An 18285-nucleotide genomic window follows, 5' to 3' on the forward strand; every position below is an offset into this window, starting at 1 on the left:
CACCCAATATTACTGAACTTACTATTTTTGTTACATAACATGAAGTTGTAAACTCCTTGCTTTATGCTACCTATCAATGTAGCTATAAAAAACCCCTTATCTGTATACTGCTGAAAGATGATTTAATAACCCCACAGAAAGAATGCTAAAAGAGACAGATGAAAGCTTTATTAAAGACCTACCTCCTAAGACAGCACTTCGATCTATGAAACTTAAACAAAAATTCTCAATGTTAATTTATTAGAACTTTTGTAACATTTGTGATTGTTAAGCAGGAAGCTGAGCAAAATTCCCAGACACAAAACATTAGCTAAAATTAAAACAACAAGTTACAGTAACTCAAAGAAAAATTCATTCCAAGAATACTGTAGTAAATAATAAACTGATATTAAAAAGTCAAATTACGCTCAAAGAAAACCTGAAGTAGCTATGAATACCCTAACTTTTATAAGTTGACACCAGTTAACCTCACCACAGAATGAGAAAGCTACAGAAATAGGAACCCTTTGAAAAGACTGAACTAGGCTGAAACGAAGATGCCTTAAGAAAGTGTGATTTTTAGACACTTAGGAAATGGAGGTAAACAAATGAGCTATACATAGAGTTCAGATGCTGCCAAGGTTAAACTGTAGCTGTCTCAACATTTCCAGGCTCTGGACTAAAGAGAATTCCTTTTAAATCCTCCCTGGAGCATACGTGTCCTTTTGCCGGATCTGAACGAGGCAACAGCAGCCTCCTCCTAGACAGGAGAGTTGCTGCCTACGGGAACGGGCACCTAGCATGAGCAACACCTCAGCAGGCAGCTGGAAGAGCTGCCCAAGCGCCGTCGCTCTCATCGGCATTCACACGAGCGTTTCCGCCAGGCCGGCTCAGGCGTCTCCTTTCTCAGCGCCTGCTTCTGCAGATCTTGTGCTTTGGGACTAATTCCCTGTATTTGGGCACTGGAAACCTGCATGCCTAACTCTGAACTGAGGCTTCCAAAGAGCATCAGAGAACCTAAGATCCAGACAGCAAATGCGAGGTGGTGCAACACTTACGCTCCTCGGGGGATCCAGGGCCCCTAACGGGCTGACGTAGCTCTTCCGTCCAGGCTTCCTGTGCAGTTCACTGGAAAAGCCAGGCAATGTGGCTTGGCACGTTCCTGCACTTTGTCACCTAACTTGAAGCCATCTTCCATGGTCTCCCTCTCGTAACTTTAATTCTGTATTATTTTGAATATGATCATATTTCTTTAATGCAAAAATCTAAAACAAATCTAGAACTTCAAATGACTTCGAGAGCTTTCTCTGCTGCTTGCAGTCACTAGTTTACATGTCAAGCTTTTATACATCAGCATAAATTCATTTCGGCACAAGTACAATTAAAATTTGTATCCCCTTATGTCTCTGATCAAACGAACAAAAAGGTATGAATTTACGAAGACCTACATTAATACCCAAAGTGATAACCATTTTGTTATAGCCCATCTGCACTGAGTTTCATCATGCTAAGTAGTGTACAAAATAACCTGCCCAAATAATTGATAGACTTAGCAGTCTCTATCATTTAAAGTTTGCCACTGAACATGGATTTTAAATGTCTCCCAACACCCTTACAGTCCTTGGCACATCTGAAGCATTTTCTTAATGAATGTGAGAGATTACATTAGCTGCAGATGCATGTCATATATAGTGCTTCATTTTATAAAGCTAAATACTCAAAGTACATAAAGGCACTTTTATTTTCTGGTAATTATGGTTGGAATGGGTCTTGGCAAATTTTAAACTTGATCTCCTGTTTTTAAGTGTCTTAACCAAGTTCTCAGCCTGTGCTTATGCTGAAGATTAACTATAGAAAACTTAAGTCAGGTAAATTCTGAGGGCAATAGTATTCTTTGCTACATGATTATGTTCTGTAGTGTTCTATATAGTGTTCTGTTAGTGCTCTATATACAGCCAACACCAATGAAACACTCTGAAACTCAACACAGGAGTCTCGCTCCTATATTTAACTGTTGTTCTGGGAGCGCACAGCTAAAATAAGTGGCCTGGCAGAGTGCAAGTAGAAGGAATCTGCTGGCAGAAGGAGCAGATTGCCAGGAGCAAGTCCTTTAACAGCAAGATCAAAAAACCCTTTTTTGTCTCACCTTCCCTGAGGTTTGGTTTTATCAGCTTTAAACTTAAGAAAATGTGTAGCAATTACATCAGCAAAAACAAGAATTGGATGAAGTTTTTCAGAGTTCAAAGCTAGCTTTTCTTTGTAACAGCTGAGCAGGCTGCTCTTGAGGCCATCAACATGAGGGAATAGTGACATCAGGTGGACTGTTACATTCATCACAGGGACACCTCACAAGTTTTTCTATGCCCACTTCTGCAGAAGAGCATGAAAAATTTCTGCCTGCCAATGCAGATGACTCCTGGCTGGGATGAGACTGCTGGTCCCTCTCTCCGGCTAGGTGTTGCAGCATTCCAACAAAGTGTACATGACCAGTCATAGACAAGTACTTAAAACATACCCAGCACTTTGCATTCTGTCTTGAGCATGTTTCAGTTACTAGAAAGGGAAATAAGTGTGTATAGCAACCCTTGCCCACCTCACATCCGCAATCTGATTGCCTTGTGGGCAGTGCCTCCTGGGGTGACTCTCTGCTGTCCTCACTGGCTACACACATGTGGTCCCTGTTTGTGAGGGCCAAGTCCTCCCTTCTGTGCCTGGCAGAGCCACTGCTGACCCCAGCCTACCCTCCCCCCCCAAATCCCTGGGAGAAAGAAAAAAAACACATCATACAAAAACTCTCTTAGCTTAAATAGCTACTACTTCCTACCATTCCCACGCAGGGAAATTAGTGATAGGGCTAAAAGCTTCTAAGAAGCCCTATTCAGTTTCCCATTGTGAAAGCTTTCCTTCTGAAAGAACAAGACAGCGGCTGTTTTAAAGGACAAAAGCTCTTCTCTACTGAAACTGAATCTCTTCAGCTAGCTGTGCAAGTTTTTTTTTTTTTAATATATATCCTTTAGAAACTACTCTTTCTGTTTAGTCTAGTATGCTACTGCATGTGTTAAGTACACTTCAAACTTAACCATCATACCACTACTTCAGTCACCCCTTTTCTATCTGCATTACTATGCATAAGTTACTACACATACTACTCCTGCTTGGTATATGCTATCACATATACACTGTGCTAAGTCCCATACACACATGTACATACAATTCATGTCCCAGAAGAAAACCTTCCTCTTCCCCCAGCAGACCGATGAGATGTTTCGCTTCAACAATTCTGATTTAAAATCTGGTTTTAAAAACAAAACAAAACACCCACTTAGCAGCTATGTCTCATGAGTCCTAAAGCAACTTCTCTATAGTATAAAAGGTGCTTTTTCTTTATGCTGTGGCTCTTAATCTACAAATAGTTTTTTCAAAAGAGATGCAGGGTAAAGCAGCAGCCTTTTTATCTGTTGTGAATTAAGTACCTGCTGTCAAATTACTTATCTAGTGTCACTGAGAAGAACTTGGCAAATATTTCAGTTGCCGGTATACCATCTAAGCCTTTTTTGGCTCCCAACCATTTAAATGTTAAAAGGACACTGTAAACTTGAGGACCTAAAATTAGAACTTTGCTTGGTTTCAAGTACACATAGCTTACCCACTTATCTCAGTGCTGTTACTATGTGTTACCATTTAGCAAACAAATGCACAAAAAGCTAAGCACTAGGCTTGGATTTATGACTTGTTTGTCTAGCATCTTCGGTATGAGATTGTTCCAGACAAGTCCTTTGCTGAAAGGACACATGGAAACTAATACAGACTGGTAACAGACCATGGTGGTGGCGGTGGGGAGACATAGAGCAAACACAGAATGACAGGACAGCAGTACGTCTGAACTTACTGAGACATACTACGAAGGCAAACATCAGAGAGGAAGGAAAATAGCTGATCAAAGTGGCACAGTTTAAAACACATTTTTATTCCAAATCACCATTCATTTCCTAACAAGAGAAAGCTATCTATTTCCAAACAAGACTAGATAAAGAATTCATTGCTTTCACCTGGGCTGGAAAAAAAGAAAAAAAAAAAACGAAAAAAAAAAAAAAAAAAATCACAGCCCAGAACACATCTCACCCCGAGACATTATGAATTGGCTACAGGTTACAAATCAAAGCTCTTCAAAAACTTCCACAGATTCAGTCCAAGGGAGCCACTAGAACTGAGTTTTATCTTTATCTTCTCAACAGTACTGCCACCACAGTATAATGAAATTTATTGCAGTGATAATTCAGGTTAGCTATGCAGCTGCATTCTCATGGATTTTTTTTTTTTTTTGAGCACAGTTTTATGCAGTTTCTATACTGAACTAAGTTGCTAGTATGAAATAAATTGTACTTCCAGTTCGCAACAGCTTTATGGATTTTCTTAACTGCTTTTCAACATAGTAAAGATACATGACAAAATTTAAGAGAAGAAGCAGAAGAGCTTAGCATGACACAAATACACAGTGAAAAACAGCACATCTAAGGGATGCCCGCTAACTCAACTGCTAAGTCCAAGAGAAGGCTTATAGTTCAGCTACACCAAAAATGCCTTCCAAATTTCCAATTTTTTCCTTTACAAATGGGTGATTACAAGATAGTCAGAAACAACCAAACAAAACAACCAACTCCCCCACCAAAAAAAAGAGAGGAAAAATCACCCTGAACCTAACTCCTTCTTTTATAATCAAAAATTCATTTGCCTTGTATGAATACTGTCTGAGCTCAAACATCAGGAATACAGACAAGACTGGAATGCAATGAAGTTGCATCTGTTCAGAAATGCTTAGTCAACAGTTGACATTTAAACTAAAGATTCAGCCAAAATTTCTTTCACTTTGCAATGCCCAGCCCACTGCCAAGGCTTGATTGTTTCTTAATTTTTCTTTGAGACCTTAAAAAGCTGTCTAGTACTGTCAAATTCAGAAAGATGTTCCTGACACCTCATCAGTTGATACTACAGAGAAATAGTGCAGTGAATTTTCAGACTTATATATTTCTCAAAAAGTTAATTTTACAAATATACATGTAGTTACAGATAAACGCAGTTAAGTCTTCTCATTTTATGAATTATGTAGAGCCTACACAGAGGAATCACTAATACCTCTGTAACTGAATTCTGCTCTTCTCCACAAAGATTTTCCCACTTTCACATGTGCCAGTTATTTTGAAACATGTTTTCTGAAGCATTAAAAACAAAGCGGCAAAATTACTCTTCCTGTATGGTATGCTTCCCTGTTTCTGTTCAGTTAAATGAAATGTATATTTACATAAACTCTTAGTAATATTTCTGTTGCACCTCCTTTATACAGTAAAGTGAACTAAACACTGATTGATACCAATATTCAATGCCCAACTATACCAATTATGTCCTATTTGGGTTTGTAATAATTTACTTCAACAGTTAACTAAGTGATGGACAAAAAAAGATTTTTATAGTTTTTAATAGCTCATAACTGTTATATTAATTAAAGGTTATGCACAACAATATTCATTACAGTGAACAGAAGTTTCCAATTTTTCTGATTCAGGGTGCTGTACCTTCAATCAACTTAGAGGGGAGTTTTGTGTGTGTACAACATGTGCATTTGGAGTTGTCTTACCAAAGGAACAGAAGATGCATGTTTGAGCTTCCTCAAAATATTACAATGGGGAATACAGCATCTTCATATAAAATTTCTAACCATTGTGCTAAAAAGACAGGAAAAATCTGCCTCACAGGGAAAGAAATGAAAGCAATAAAGAGTAGGTAAGATGTACTACCTACAAGTCTACCAAACTAGAATAAAATCTATCCCTCTGGACATCCCTTCTTATTCGGTGTCTTAAGTACAAGACAATCATTACTCTCAGTTACAGCCCAGCTGGTCTTTATACTGCAGAATTTAAGGGGAGCTTTTGGGAAGATCTGAGGAACTTGTGGAACTTACTCTGCAATGCCTGCATCAGAGATTTAACTTCAGTTACTGATCCTCTGGGAGATTACATATAATCATTCAGCAATATGATTTAGGGGTATAGTGATTATCTATCACATTACTTTCTAAGTTCAGTGTCTAACAATTACAGTTTGTAATGTTCAGTTATGTTTTGTGTATTTGGGATATTTTTTCTTCTCCAAATGAATATTATTGTATATATTAATGGACTGTTCTTATTCTGTCATCATACTTGCTCCCTCCCCACCAGTGGCATCCTGAGAAATATGCAGATCCTCTAGCATTTCAGCTAGACTGATTCGTGGAGGACCATCCTCATCTGTGTCGCTCTCCACTGGAATATCTGAATCTAAGAAACAACAACAACAAAAACTGAGTAAAGATCAACAAAAAAAATCCCAAACAACTCCCTCCTCCAAAGAATAAAGCTTGTCTTCATGAAGGATACTGAATCACTTATCAAAACCTTCACCCAGCAGGTTGGTTTGTCTGCTGTTGTTGATGGGGTTTTTTTGGGTGGTGGAGTGTTCAAAACAGGCTTCTATCTCACACATTAAATACCAACAAACACAGAAAATAACCCATCAACATGCATTCAGTGCATGTGAGACAGAATACCTCATACTTTTAAGTTACAGCGTTTCTCCAAGCATTAGCAGTTGGAAGAATCCAAACACAGAATTTCAATAAGAATATTTTCACTCAAATAGTCATGATATAATTATGTGCAATTAAGTGATTTAAAAGGCCTTACTTCTATAAATGTTGACATTCTTCCTTATGGCTTCATCTTCTTCAAGATCTTCAAGGAAGTCCTGGTACTGTCTGTAAAAGAAGCTTAATGCATTTAATCACTTTTTTTGGATTTATGCAAATTTATTTAGCGAATCATTAGAGAACCCTGATGCCCATAAAATCAAAGAACACAAAGCCCCAAGAAAGGACTGCAGAATGCAGTCCTTTAGACATGCATTCAGATTGCATTCTGACACTTTCCAATTAATTCTTTCAGCTTATCTTTAATTATCAGCACCCAATATTTTCTAAAAAATTTTTTGTTTAAATTGCCTGTCCTCATTTAACTCTAATTGCCTCAGTTTTTCTACTCAATTGAGTATTATTTAGACTTAATCAGCTGTTGCTTTCTCAGCTTTGTCCCTGAATGTACCACCCATGGAAATCCCTCTGTGTTTTCACAAAAGCATCCCTTTAGCCAAATTAATGCCATTTGTAAACAAAAGACGAAAAGCTTCTGATACTATTCATTTGTCTCATGGCTTAAGCTTTTCAAGAAAAGTATCTTAAAGATAGTTTTTATATTTGACAAAAGTAACATGTTTAAGAGTTGATATTGTTATTTATGTAATTATTTTTAAAGTACTGTCCTCAATATCCATCTTCCCTGAAAACTTAGCAGTCAAGACAGAATAATTTAGAAGCATAAATAAGGTGCATGTGCTTCAGGCACTTCCTGCATCGGGGGGAGGGGGAAGCACACAGAAGGATGCTGCTCTTCAGAGAGCACTGAAATCAACCTAGGAGAGCCAGCACCGTACAGTCTCTCATACAGAACCGGCAGCATTTCCTTGCACGCCATGAATAATTAGTAAATCACCTAAGGTATTACACTGAGTTTATCCTCAGCAGATACTGAGAAATATTATTTCTAGACTTGGCACAGTATTTTAGAAAGGACTGAAAAGCTGCATGGTAGATACTGAACCTTTCATCATCTGTATCCATGCCTTCTCTGTCCCTTTCTAGCTCTTTTAGTTTCCAGTTTCTGCGACGCTGGCGTTTGGTACGGTCATAGCTCTTCTTTATTAATACCTACAGTGTAAAAAACACAACAACAAAAAATATTTACATATAAACCTTAAACAAAATTGATAAAATTACCTCAAAATCCCAAACAATATCCAAGTCTAGATTTGGAAACCTGTAAAATCAGCTGACTAAGTGATAGTCAACAATTTTACTATAAACACAAGATAGCAGCATGAGAGCTGTACTTTTGCTCTGAGTAATCCAGGATGGCCAGTCCACTGGCCATCACTAAGAAGCTTTTATATACAATTTATATAGCATCTGTCAATCTAAAAGTTCCAAACACTTTAGGTTACATCCTGGGGAGGCATATGCATGCCAGAGATGCAATACGCAGTTTTCATCATACAGGATGACACAAATTAAATGAAAAAATGAATAAGACAAGTAAATCTATTATTTAAACACCACAAAACTTAGGCAGTGAGAAAAGAATTCTCAAAATTAGTATTCTAATCAAATTTCAATATTAATGTCCCTTTCCTTTGGCACTAGGAAACTGCTAAATACTTTTTATAAAAACACTATATTCCTTAATAGTCCTGAGTAATGAGTGAAAATTTCATACAGAGAAAGAGAATAACCTTACCACATCAGGAATATGGTGTGGGTTCATCTTATTTGCAAATTCATCATTTAAGTTACAATTGGCCAAGTCGAATCTAAAATGAAAACAGGTACAACATATAAAACTGAACTTGATGTATTGAATGCTTATGTTAAAGAGCAGCATATTGTAAATAATAGCTAAGACAAACATTTTCAAAGGAGTTACAGAGCAAATTAAAAATCCACAGCAGCTATCATAACTATGAATAACTTGTAGAAGCAGTTGTTCTCAAAACCTGTTCAGTAGCTTGGCCCATACACCAGCCTCCTAACCCCACATAAGAGTATCTACTGAGATTCTGCTGGGCTCACAAAAACTCCAATATTCATGTTTAAGCCCACCAGTACCAAAGTCTAATCTACCTTATGAACATTTCATATTTGTCAGTGCTGTTTATGATACTATCAAGCAACAAAGCCATATGCTTTACCTTACTCTCACATTGACTGGTATTTTAAAAATGCCTCCAATCTACTTGTGTCAAATCTGCACTTTATAGTCAATACTTAGCTTTAACTATCTTATTACTAACAGCTCTTTTCTTAAGACGACTTTTTGTTATTAAAAATTCTTGTAGTAGGATCATGTCTTCCTGGACAAGACAGAAAGATTGTATTCCTTTTGCCAATTTTTGTTTAGAAATAAGAACAGCTCACAACTCTCTTGATAATGGAGAGAATCCAAGTTAGCTCTTTGATGCTCACATTAAATAGAAAAATATTTCAGCTCCCTAACAAACTGAATAGTAGAGTTAACTCATCAGGTGCCAGAATTTACTTCCTTGCATTCTGGGTTATAAAAAATGTCAAGTTTCCTCTCTCAAACTACTCTAAGCTTCTTTTCCACAATCGAATATAAAAATTTTGTCATGCTTTCCATGTCAATTCAGTGTAACCATCACCAAAAGAGCATTTGAGTCTTGCAGTAGGTAATTCTTACAGAACCACTTATTTAAATCAAAGTCAAAAAAAAAACCCCCAAAACCCCAAAACCAAAAAACAGACCCTAGGACAAGGTCCCCAGGATTTAAAATGTGTCCCAAGTGAGTACAGCAGAAATATTGATGATCCGTATTCAACTCCGAAGTTTTCTGTACCCAGGCTTCTGCCAGCGTGTGCTTGAGGAATGAAAAACAAAATACTTCTGTAATGAAATGCAGCTTAACTTGCTGTGCTGTTAAAACATTCGTACTGCTATACTACTGTTTTAAATTCCACTAATCAAACTTTTATTTCCTCACCAAGTATTCAGTGTATTGCTCAACATTTCCAATTTCTCATCTCTAGTGCTTGGCTTTTACAAAAGTATGGAAATGGCCATGGAGACCACTTTTCACAAGAATTCCAATAAGGCTGTTCCTATAAATAGACAGGTGTTGTTTTTATGTCTTAACTTTCCACAACACACAGCTTTTGACTTGGGGGGCAGAGGGGAAGCTTGAATGAATCTTTAATTCTGATTTAAAATAAATGTTTCTGTAAGTCAACAGAAACAATTTAACAACTGAATAATTATAAAATTAATACAAAATAATTAAGAATGATAGTTACAAGTGAGTTTAAGCTCTACAAAGGACAAGAATTTCTGCAAGTGGAATTCAGAGAACGCCTATGCAATTTCCAAACAAAAATGCTTGGAGAAGAGCTTTTTTGATAGAGAGAAAACTTCAGAAAAGGAAAACATATATGTGGCTTTGTAATATAGAATGATTCAAAACAGAATTTATGACAAAAAAAAGTAACTCCTAAAACATTAAATAAAATACAAAGGAACTCTTACTTTGTTTGATCTTGCCCCTGCACCTGCACCTTTTCTTTTTTCTTGAACTCTGTTGATATCCATAACAATAAACTCTTCTAGTTGTTTTGGATGGAACAAGCTATTAAAAGGGTGGCGCCAGTAAGTATTTCCATCAATTTCAGCAACTGAAAAAAACACAATCATAAGCATGAGAATTTCTTTCAGAGAAATTAAGAAAAAGTATGAGCCAAAATTAAGGCAACTGCCAAAGGGATTCTGTTCAAGTTTGTTATCATGAAACAAGCAACTAAGACAAGATCTTTACAGCAAAGTTTTGCTTCAATAGCTGTTCATGATCTGTCCATATACTGCTCGATCATCTATCACGTGTCTGAAGCACAAGTATCTTTTATTCATAAAAGACATTCTTCTGGATGTACTCTTAATAGAAGTATTTTGCTGGTATTGCTCACCTGCATGCCTATCCAAGCACAGTGCTTCTGTTACCCAAATGGCTAGAATCATAACTCAAGGAAAAAAAAAAGGTCACCTAATTTTAGAAATTTAGAAATATTCCTGAAAAATTTAAGTGCTGAGCTGAGCAACAAGTGAAATAGAGCATCTATGAACTTAATACTGACCTTGAAGATTATGCCTAAGATACTGAAGAAATTAAGTTTAAGAACTATGTCTTAGTCTTATGTCTTATGAACTTATGTCTTTACTATTAAATTTCTGTGCCAAGGAGTGTACAGATACATTGTCTACATTAAGATCTTAAACAAAAAGAAAGAATTTTCATGAAAACAGAGAGTAAAAATTTGTGCTAGGAAAAAAAAATCATATGCAGCTGTAGGGCAGTTAAGAATTCAAAACTTACTCTGCAGAGTGCTAGGATCAATGAGGTGGATGGTACTTGTTACTCTAATGCACACACAGATCTGGCTCATGTTTCCAAGACTTTGTGCCAGTTTTGGTGACAGACAAACAACATTGTCCTGCATATAAACAGACAACATTTTACACTCGTATTTCCCTAATTTTTAATCAAGTCTTTACAAAAGACTTAATCTGATTTTAAAACTCCATCCAGTATCCCCCAATAATCTGAACAAGGGACAGTTCTGCACTGTCTCTTCATGGGGAGACACACACACATGCGCACACCCCCCCCCTTTCCCCAAATATACACTAAATCAGGCCTCTATAGTTCAAAAACTTTATAAAGACAAGGAACAGTCTCAAGATAAACACCATTACCAAAATCAAACCAAACTCTACTCACTGAATACCTAAAGATGGAATAGAGGGAAGCTACCTTGCATATTGGAACGATTTCCACGGAGAAAGTGCTTTTGTAATTGTAGACATTACTATGAATGTCATGCGAGATCAAACGTTGAGATGATTTTGATCTATAAAATATAAGTAGTAAAGCCTTCAAACAGTAAGACAGACATTATTTGAAACAAGATAATCAAAGTACAGCAACAAAGGTACATTGCAATGTACTACCAATACATTAAGGAAATGGGAAAATGCATTCAGAATTGCTTTCACAATGGCTACATGGCAAAATATAGGGCTTTTGTAGGAAGGGTTTCTGTTTAACTAGAATACAGGTTACTTACACTTTCACTTGCATAATTCTTTAAAAACGATGAATAGAAGTCTGTTCCCAAAAACGTTTGGGCATTCAAGGCAAAAAAATTAAACACGTACCTTGCTGGAACTGTACATAGAAGAAAGTCTACCATCTTCTGGGCATGTTGTTTTGAAGAGTAATAAAAATCCAAGCCATCTAAAAGAAAAGAAAGCTTGATGAAGATACCTATTAGAAGTGCTGCAGTTATACTGTGCAGTTCATTTGAAAAGAAAAATATGCCATATGTCTGTACATAGCTACTGATGCAAACATTCTTCCAAAATGAAACAGGCTAGTCTATTGTTCTACTCAAGGATTAAATAAGCCAACTCACTTACCATGGATTTCTTTGATGCGAAGTGTATTTTGATGAAGTCTGTGTTTTAAAATCAACTGCTCCAAGTAGTAGAAAGTCTTCTTGTGCAAAGTCTAAAATCAAAGCAAGACAAATTTATCGAAGTGTTATCTTATTTAAAAACTGTCTAGTGCAAATGCAGTATACCTGGAGAATAAACATTTATATGAAGAGATCATCCAGAAAAGGAAGTCTCATGTCACTTCCAACTGATCAAAAAGATTTCAGATATACACTCTATTTATACCCCAATTTAAGTGTCCATTTCTTATTTTTATGTATCTAGTTGCTAAAGATACTCATTTCCTTTAATAATAATTAAAAAAAAAAAAGATTTAAACATTTATAAACAATCTGTCCTACTGGTTCTAACACTACCTTAATGTCCAGAAGGCACACAATTTTCTTTTCTCATCCATCATTTCAAAAGAATATGCTCACAGTATTAGTTGACATGAAAAAGGAAAAAAAAAAAAAAGAAAAAAAAAAAAAGAAAAGAAAAAAGAGTTTTTCTAAACTAATGCCAGTAAGGAAAAACTGTATACATGCAACTTATTCCTGTGCCAGTTTGTAATCATAAGTACATCTTCTGATGAAATCAGAAGAACATTCAAAGATCTGTCTGACTCGCTATGCTACCATCAACAAGAATTAATTTGCCTCTACCTTTTGTCTGACTTGAACCACAGCTTTCCAGAAATCCTTAGCTTCAACTCTGTGACAATCTTCACACATCTGAGACTGAACCATATACTCCACCACAAATACTTGCTGAAGAACTGCTCCATTTATCACCTGCAAAAATACAAGTTTAAGAAGTTTTCTCTCTCTTTTTCTAGTCATATCAAGACAGGATTTTCTCAGTTTTACTGGGACAACAGATAACCTTATTCAAATCACAACGAACAGCACTCTAATGGCAAAATTTGAGCATAACAAAATGAGTACTCTTTCAAGAACCATATGTCTTTAAAAACAACAACTGTATTTGTTCTAAAGGCTTTTTAAAAGCTACACACACAACATACACAGCTACGTACACTATCATCCAGTTACCTCTTTCTGTACAGTTAGTTTTAGTTTAAGTCTCTTAGAATGTGGTTCAGTCCAAATAAAGCCTGCATCAATCAGCCGGACCTGTCAGTGGAAATGAACAAAAATTCAGACACTGCCAACAGTTTTACTACAGCATGTGTTAAACACGCAAATCTACCAGAAAACACAAATTTATGATATAATTAATTCTTCCTCTACTGAGGAAGTGAATAACCTCAAAAAACAAAAACAGAGAGAAATTTAGCAGTCTACCAAACCAAATAAATAGGAACCACGCTTAACTTGGACACAGACAAGTTGTAGAGTAGCACTCCTCCTTCCCTCCCCCCAAGTCTTACTGTAATTTTCAAATAAGCAGTATCACACTGGCATAGTAATTGTGTTAATAACAACAAAATTAACCAGTAGTCTACTTTCTAGTTGATTGAATCACCCTTGATTAGTGTGCTTTTCGTTAGTAACCTGAAGTATGAGACAGTGGATCAATATCAGTTAACAAATATCAAATGCACAAAACATCCATTTAGTTTAATGGAAGAATCTTACTTTGGGAGGAAAAACACTGTTTGAAATAGATTAATTTCCAAACAAAATTCAACATGAAAAATGTACAGAATTCAGGAATATATCTAACAACACACTCTAAGGCAGCTCAGCAGCTGCAGTTAAATATTTCTAAAATGGGAGCAAAAATAAGAAACAAAAAAGAGTATACAGCAACTCATCCAAGTCACAGTGGATTCGTAGTAAAGGTACAGGAAATAAGGATGTACTAAGAATTACTATCATAAAATTATTTAAGAATACAGAAACTACTGTGTGCACATTATTGAGAAGATGCTTAGAATGTGTTTTTAGTTCTCATGTCAGCAATCCAAGAAGACTTCAGTCTCTCAGGCTACATCCACATTAACAAACACTACAGACTAATCATAGCAGAGATGCAGAAAGAGCTGGTACAGAAGACCTGAAATCCTTTCTATATCCTTTTTTTTGGGGGGGAGGAAGGGTTTTTAGCAACTTCAAGCTAGTCTGATCATGAACTGAATGCCAGCTGGTGGCTTGAGTGCATTAGATGTGCTTCTGGAACATACTTCCCACTTTACTTTCATCCTCAAAAAAATCTATTCATGCTTTTTAAGACTTCTTTGTGATGAGAACCAAAGCAGGGTAAACAGAACAGTCAGGAGATCTGTCCCAAAAGTACACTCTTGATCTACACTAACACTTCCATGGAGATGCAACCTCAAAGCCTGCTGTGTCAGAATAACTGAGTGTACTATCCAACTCTGTTGCTGGATGCAATGTAATGATCAGCTTGGATAGTAAAGTATTTTCTTCTGGTCTTATAAATCTATTTAATCTGCAAAACTAAGAATACACAAACTTACTGCAGCTAAAGGTAAGTAGTACACATAAGTACTGGCCTAATACAGAGAAGCTCCATAAGGCAACTAAATCAAATCTTGATTAGTGCAATAACAAAACAATCTTTTCTGTCTAATACACTAGCTCAGATTTTCTCCTCTGGTAATATTCTTAACTTGAGATACTTTATCCAACCTAACATGTAACTTTCAATTTAGTCTGCATACAAACCTCTGCAAACCCTTTTTGTAACATAATAAGCATGAACAAACATTAGATAAGCAATTTTTGAAAATAAATAAAAAGAAAACAGCAAAATTAAATTGCACTAAAAAAACCTTAGCTTCCTTTAATTGATTACACTCAACTTCTATATAAGTGATAACAATTATGATACTGCATGCCCTAAAGTCACAGAATTGGACCGCAGTAGCCTCAGTTTGTTTGGAAGTTCTTTGTTATAGCCTATCCTTAATGAAGTCCTCTCATATATGACTTATATGAGATCAGATGGCCATTCTGTATGTTCAATATAAGCTCTGTATAAAAACAAAAGGGTACCTGTGCAAGTCAGTCAGATTTAATTTTATGAAATACTAATAGACATTTTACGAAATAATAACAGAATTCAGCTACTAACCCTGCTAAGTGAGGCTTTGATTTTTTTTAGACACAAAGCAAGAAGCTCTCTTGATTCTAAGGCACACTGAATCCAAGTTCCTGGAGGCTGAAGATACCTACAATAAAGAAAATATTTTAGAAAATGTGAAGTGGCTTCAACAAATGAAAACAGTCAAAAGACATGCACTTATTTCCCAAATTTTTAGCTTTAGTATCAACTATGTAGCTATAACTTGTCCTTCTCTAAAATATTAAGATTCACACATTCCAAAAGCACTCAAACTTTTACTGTCATTCTCATCAGCTGCTGACTTTTCTCTTTCAGAGACCATAAACTCATTATTTTATTATTCAAAGCCATCACACCAACACCTTCCTGATTTCACAAGAAAATATATGAAAGCTTTGGAAAATGAAAAAAAAAACATCAAATCCATAATATGCTCTAACTGTCTAAATAGCTATCTGCATACTATTAAACTAACTGAAACTTTAAACAACATAAAGAGGTCCATGGATGTGTTTTCCATAACGAAACTACACCTACAGCCATAACAGCATCTCCAAATCACTGCAGTAGACTACAAGATCATCTCTAAGCTGTAAAGGTTTTAAGGGAAACACATACAACTGAGAGAGGTTTTACAAGCGGTAACCTTAAGGAGCATGTCCTGTGTTCAAGTCACAGTGACTGAACTGAGGTGCCACAGTTTCCTGAGATGGTTACTTTTCCCCTTGGAGGCAGTGGGATCGCCGTGACCCCCAAGCCCGTTGGGAACCGCACAGCACCAGGACGCCCACCTCTCGCACTGCTTGCAGAAGTTCACGGTGACCTGCTTGGGGATGCCCTCCGTGATGTCCACCTGGCAGCGCAGGCACGCCACACACATGTTAGCTGGGTTCGGTGGGATGGGCACGCCGCACTGGCAGCAGAGGCTTGAACACAGGAACCAAGAGTCAACTAAAAGATTTTATATACATATATATACATATACACACATATACAAACATATAAATAAAAATTAAATCCAGAATCTCCACAAAACGAAGTGAAACAGTCTCAGAGAAGCCAGCAGAAGAACGGCCGCTGTTAACCGAATGGACGTGTAGGGCTTTTAATTACTTTTTCCGCTGTTCAGCGCCGGGAGGGGGAGAAGCGTGGCGCACCGCGCGGCCCCGCCGGCAGCCGCGGCCCGGGCACCTCTCCCTCCCCCGGCGCTCGAAGCGGCGCGGCGCGGCGCGGCACCTCCCTTCCCCGCGCGCCCCGGCCCCGGCCCCGGCCCCGGCCCCGGCGCTCACATGTTGCCCTGGCTGGGGGCCGCCGGCTCCGTCATGTACTCCATGGCGGCGCCTCAGGGCGAGCGGCACCGCAGCCGCTTCCGGGCGCGAGAGGAAGGGGCGGAGGGCGGCGATCCCGCGAGAGGCCGTGATGGCCGTGCCGGCCCTGCCTCTCAGGGAGGGCCCGGGACGGGCGGTTGGAGCAGCGCGCGGGCGCCTCGCGGCGGGCGCGGCCGTTGGCGCCATTAGCGCCGTTGGCGCGCGGGCGCCTCGCGGCGGGCGCCTCGCGGCCGTTGCGGCCGTTACGGCCGTTGGCAGGCGGGCGCCTCACGGCGGTTTGAAAGTGAAGAGAACGAAGCAGCGATACCTGTGTTCTGCGTAGAGAGTTTAAAGGAAATACCAGGTTTACGCTCTATTCTCTTGGATAACATTTACACAGTAGTGTAACGTTTCTGCTGTTTCTGAGTGATTCTTCTTTCCGACTCAAATTCAGAAACAAAAGGCAAACGAATTGATGCAGCTTTTGCGCTTAGTACGTTTAGACACCCTCTCTGCTAAAAGGCCAAATGAGGCCCCTTTCAACGCAGCAGCAGTTTATTCTGATTCCTGTGAGAGCTGATTAGAAATATCTCCATTATATTTTTGTAAGAACACTGTTGATGACTGATCAGAATATGATTAGACTTACAAAGGATACGTTTTTACTCCCCCCAAATTAAAGGGTAGGAGAGTAGTGCCCCAGTTTTATTTTTCTGGTTTTCAGTAACACTATCACTTGTACAGATGATCTAAAAAGTAAGAAATCATGTTTGCATAGCTGAGCTTTGAACTTCTTTGTGGCATGGTGCAGGACTGCTATGTATGTGTTTGGATAAATATTGTTTCTTTGTGTCAAGCTTCATGTTTTTATGAAATTATTTACTGCATAGAATAGCAGTAAAATCCCCATAATGTTTCTGAGAGTCATTATAAAGTTTACACTTTTAAGTTTTATGCTATGTCAGGAATTTGATGCTAGTACAGATGCATAAAATGTTTTTGTATGTTTAAAATAAGAACATCAAATTGAAATGGAATATCAAGGAAATAATTTTTTTGAAGCATTGTATTTCTGTAATGTTGCTATGCCTGTTTTGGGATATGCTTAAAAATTCATTGTGTTTTGTCTGGAGATTTTTTTTTCTTGGGTTTGAAAAGGAGGATCCATATTCTGCCTGGATAACAAGTGTGTTTGAAAATTTTAGTTTAGAAAACTTTATTTCTGTGTCAGCTGTGAAATGAGTCTCTCTGATTTGTTTTTCATTGAGATATATTTTCTTCTCAGGATACGTACTTTATTTTCCTTCAGTGGTAAAATGGAAGACTGATACGTTGGCATGGTTTTATGGGAAAGCCTTTAGTTGATCTTGAGGCAGTTGCTGTCCCAATTAGCGATTTTCCGATATGTCTCCATTCCCTGTTTGGGAGCATGAGGGAACTCTCTGGAGTCTGTTCTGCTTTAGTGTGCTGTTTGAAATGTTTTCATGCATTCAGCTGAGAAAATGAAAAATAGATAACTGCCTGTTTTTCACGTAAGTGCATTTTATACTTGCTGGCATATATAGGCTACTTGGAAAGAATATTTTAACTAAGAGAACTTTTTTTAAAAAAATAGAATATTGTTTTTGTCTACTGAAAATGGAAAGTTCCACCTTCAGGAATGGTACAAAAAAAAAACAAAACAAAAAAAAAAAAACAAAAAAAAAACCAAAAAAAACCCCAAAAAACCCAAGCCTTCTTAACCTTTTTCCAGTTAAACTAGTAAACTATCGTTCTCTTTCTTCTCTTTTTTCTGTTGC

The 18285-nt window shown here is 37.5% G+C and overlaps 1 protein-coding gene across 1 annotated transcript; it reads right to left on the minus strand.

Moving 5' to 3' along the window:
- Positions 1 to 3925: 3925 nt before the first annotated feature.
- On the minus strand, positions 3926 to 16556 carry NMD3 (NMD3 ribosome export adaptor). Its single transcript, XM_062583116.1, has 15 exons — positions 16469 to 16556; positions 15971 to 16105; positions 15189 to 15285; positions 13181 to 13261; positions 12791 to 12919; positions 12108 to 12198; positions 11847 to 11925; positions 11443 to 11539; positions 11005 to 11122; positions 10164 to 10309; positions 9389 to 9501; positions 8364 to 8436; positions 7671 to 7777; positions 6702 to 6772; positions 3926 to 6296 (listed from the first exon to the last, which is right to left on the minus strand). The coding sequence occupies exons 1-15, from the start codon at positions 16510 to 16512 to the stop codon at positions 6163 to 6165; spliced, it is 1515 nt and encodes a 504-aa protein (XP_062439100.1). The 5' UTR covers positions 16513 to 16556; the 3' UTR covers positions 3926 to 6162.
- Between the last annotated feature and the right edge of the window lie 1729 nt (positions 16557 to 18285).

This window comes from Rhea pennata, chromosome 9, assembly GCF_028389875.1.
Source record: "Rhea pennata isolate bPtePen1 chromosome 9, bPtePen1.pri, whole genome shotgun sequence".
Lineage (NCBI taxonomy): Eukaryota > Metazoa > Chordata > Aves > Rheiformes > Rheidae > Rhea > Rhea pennata.

Bases quoted from the DNA above. Each gene is read 5' to 3' on its own strand.
- NMD3 (XM_062583116.1), bottom strand. From the start codon at position 16,512: ATGGAGTACATGACGGAGCCGGCGGCCCCCAGCCAGGGCAACAT. The intron at 12,920-13,180 runs GTAACTGGATGA...GTATTTTTGCAG, and splicing joins AACTAACTGTACAGAAAGAG to GTGATAAATGGAGCAGTTCT. The intron at 11,123-11,442 runs GTAGCTTCCCTC...GTTTATATGCAG, and splicing joins AAATCGTTCCAATATGCAAG to GACAATGTTGTTTGTCTGTC.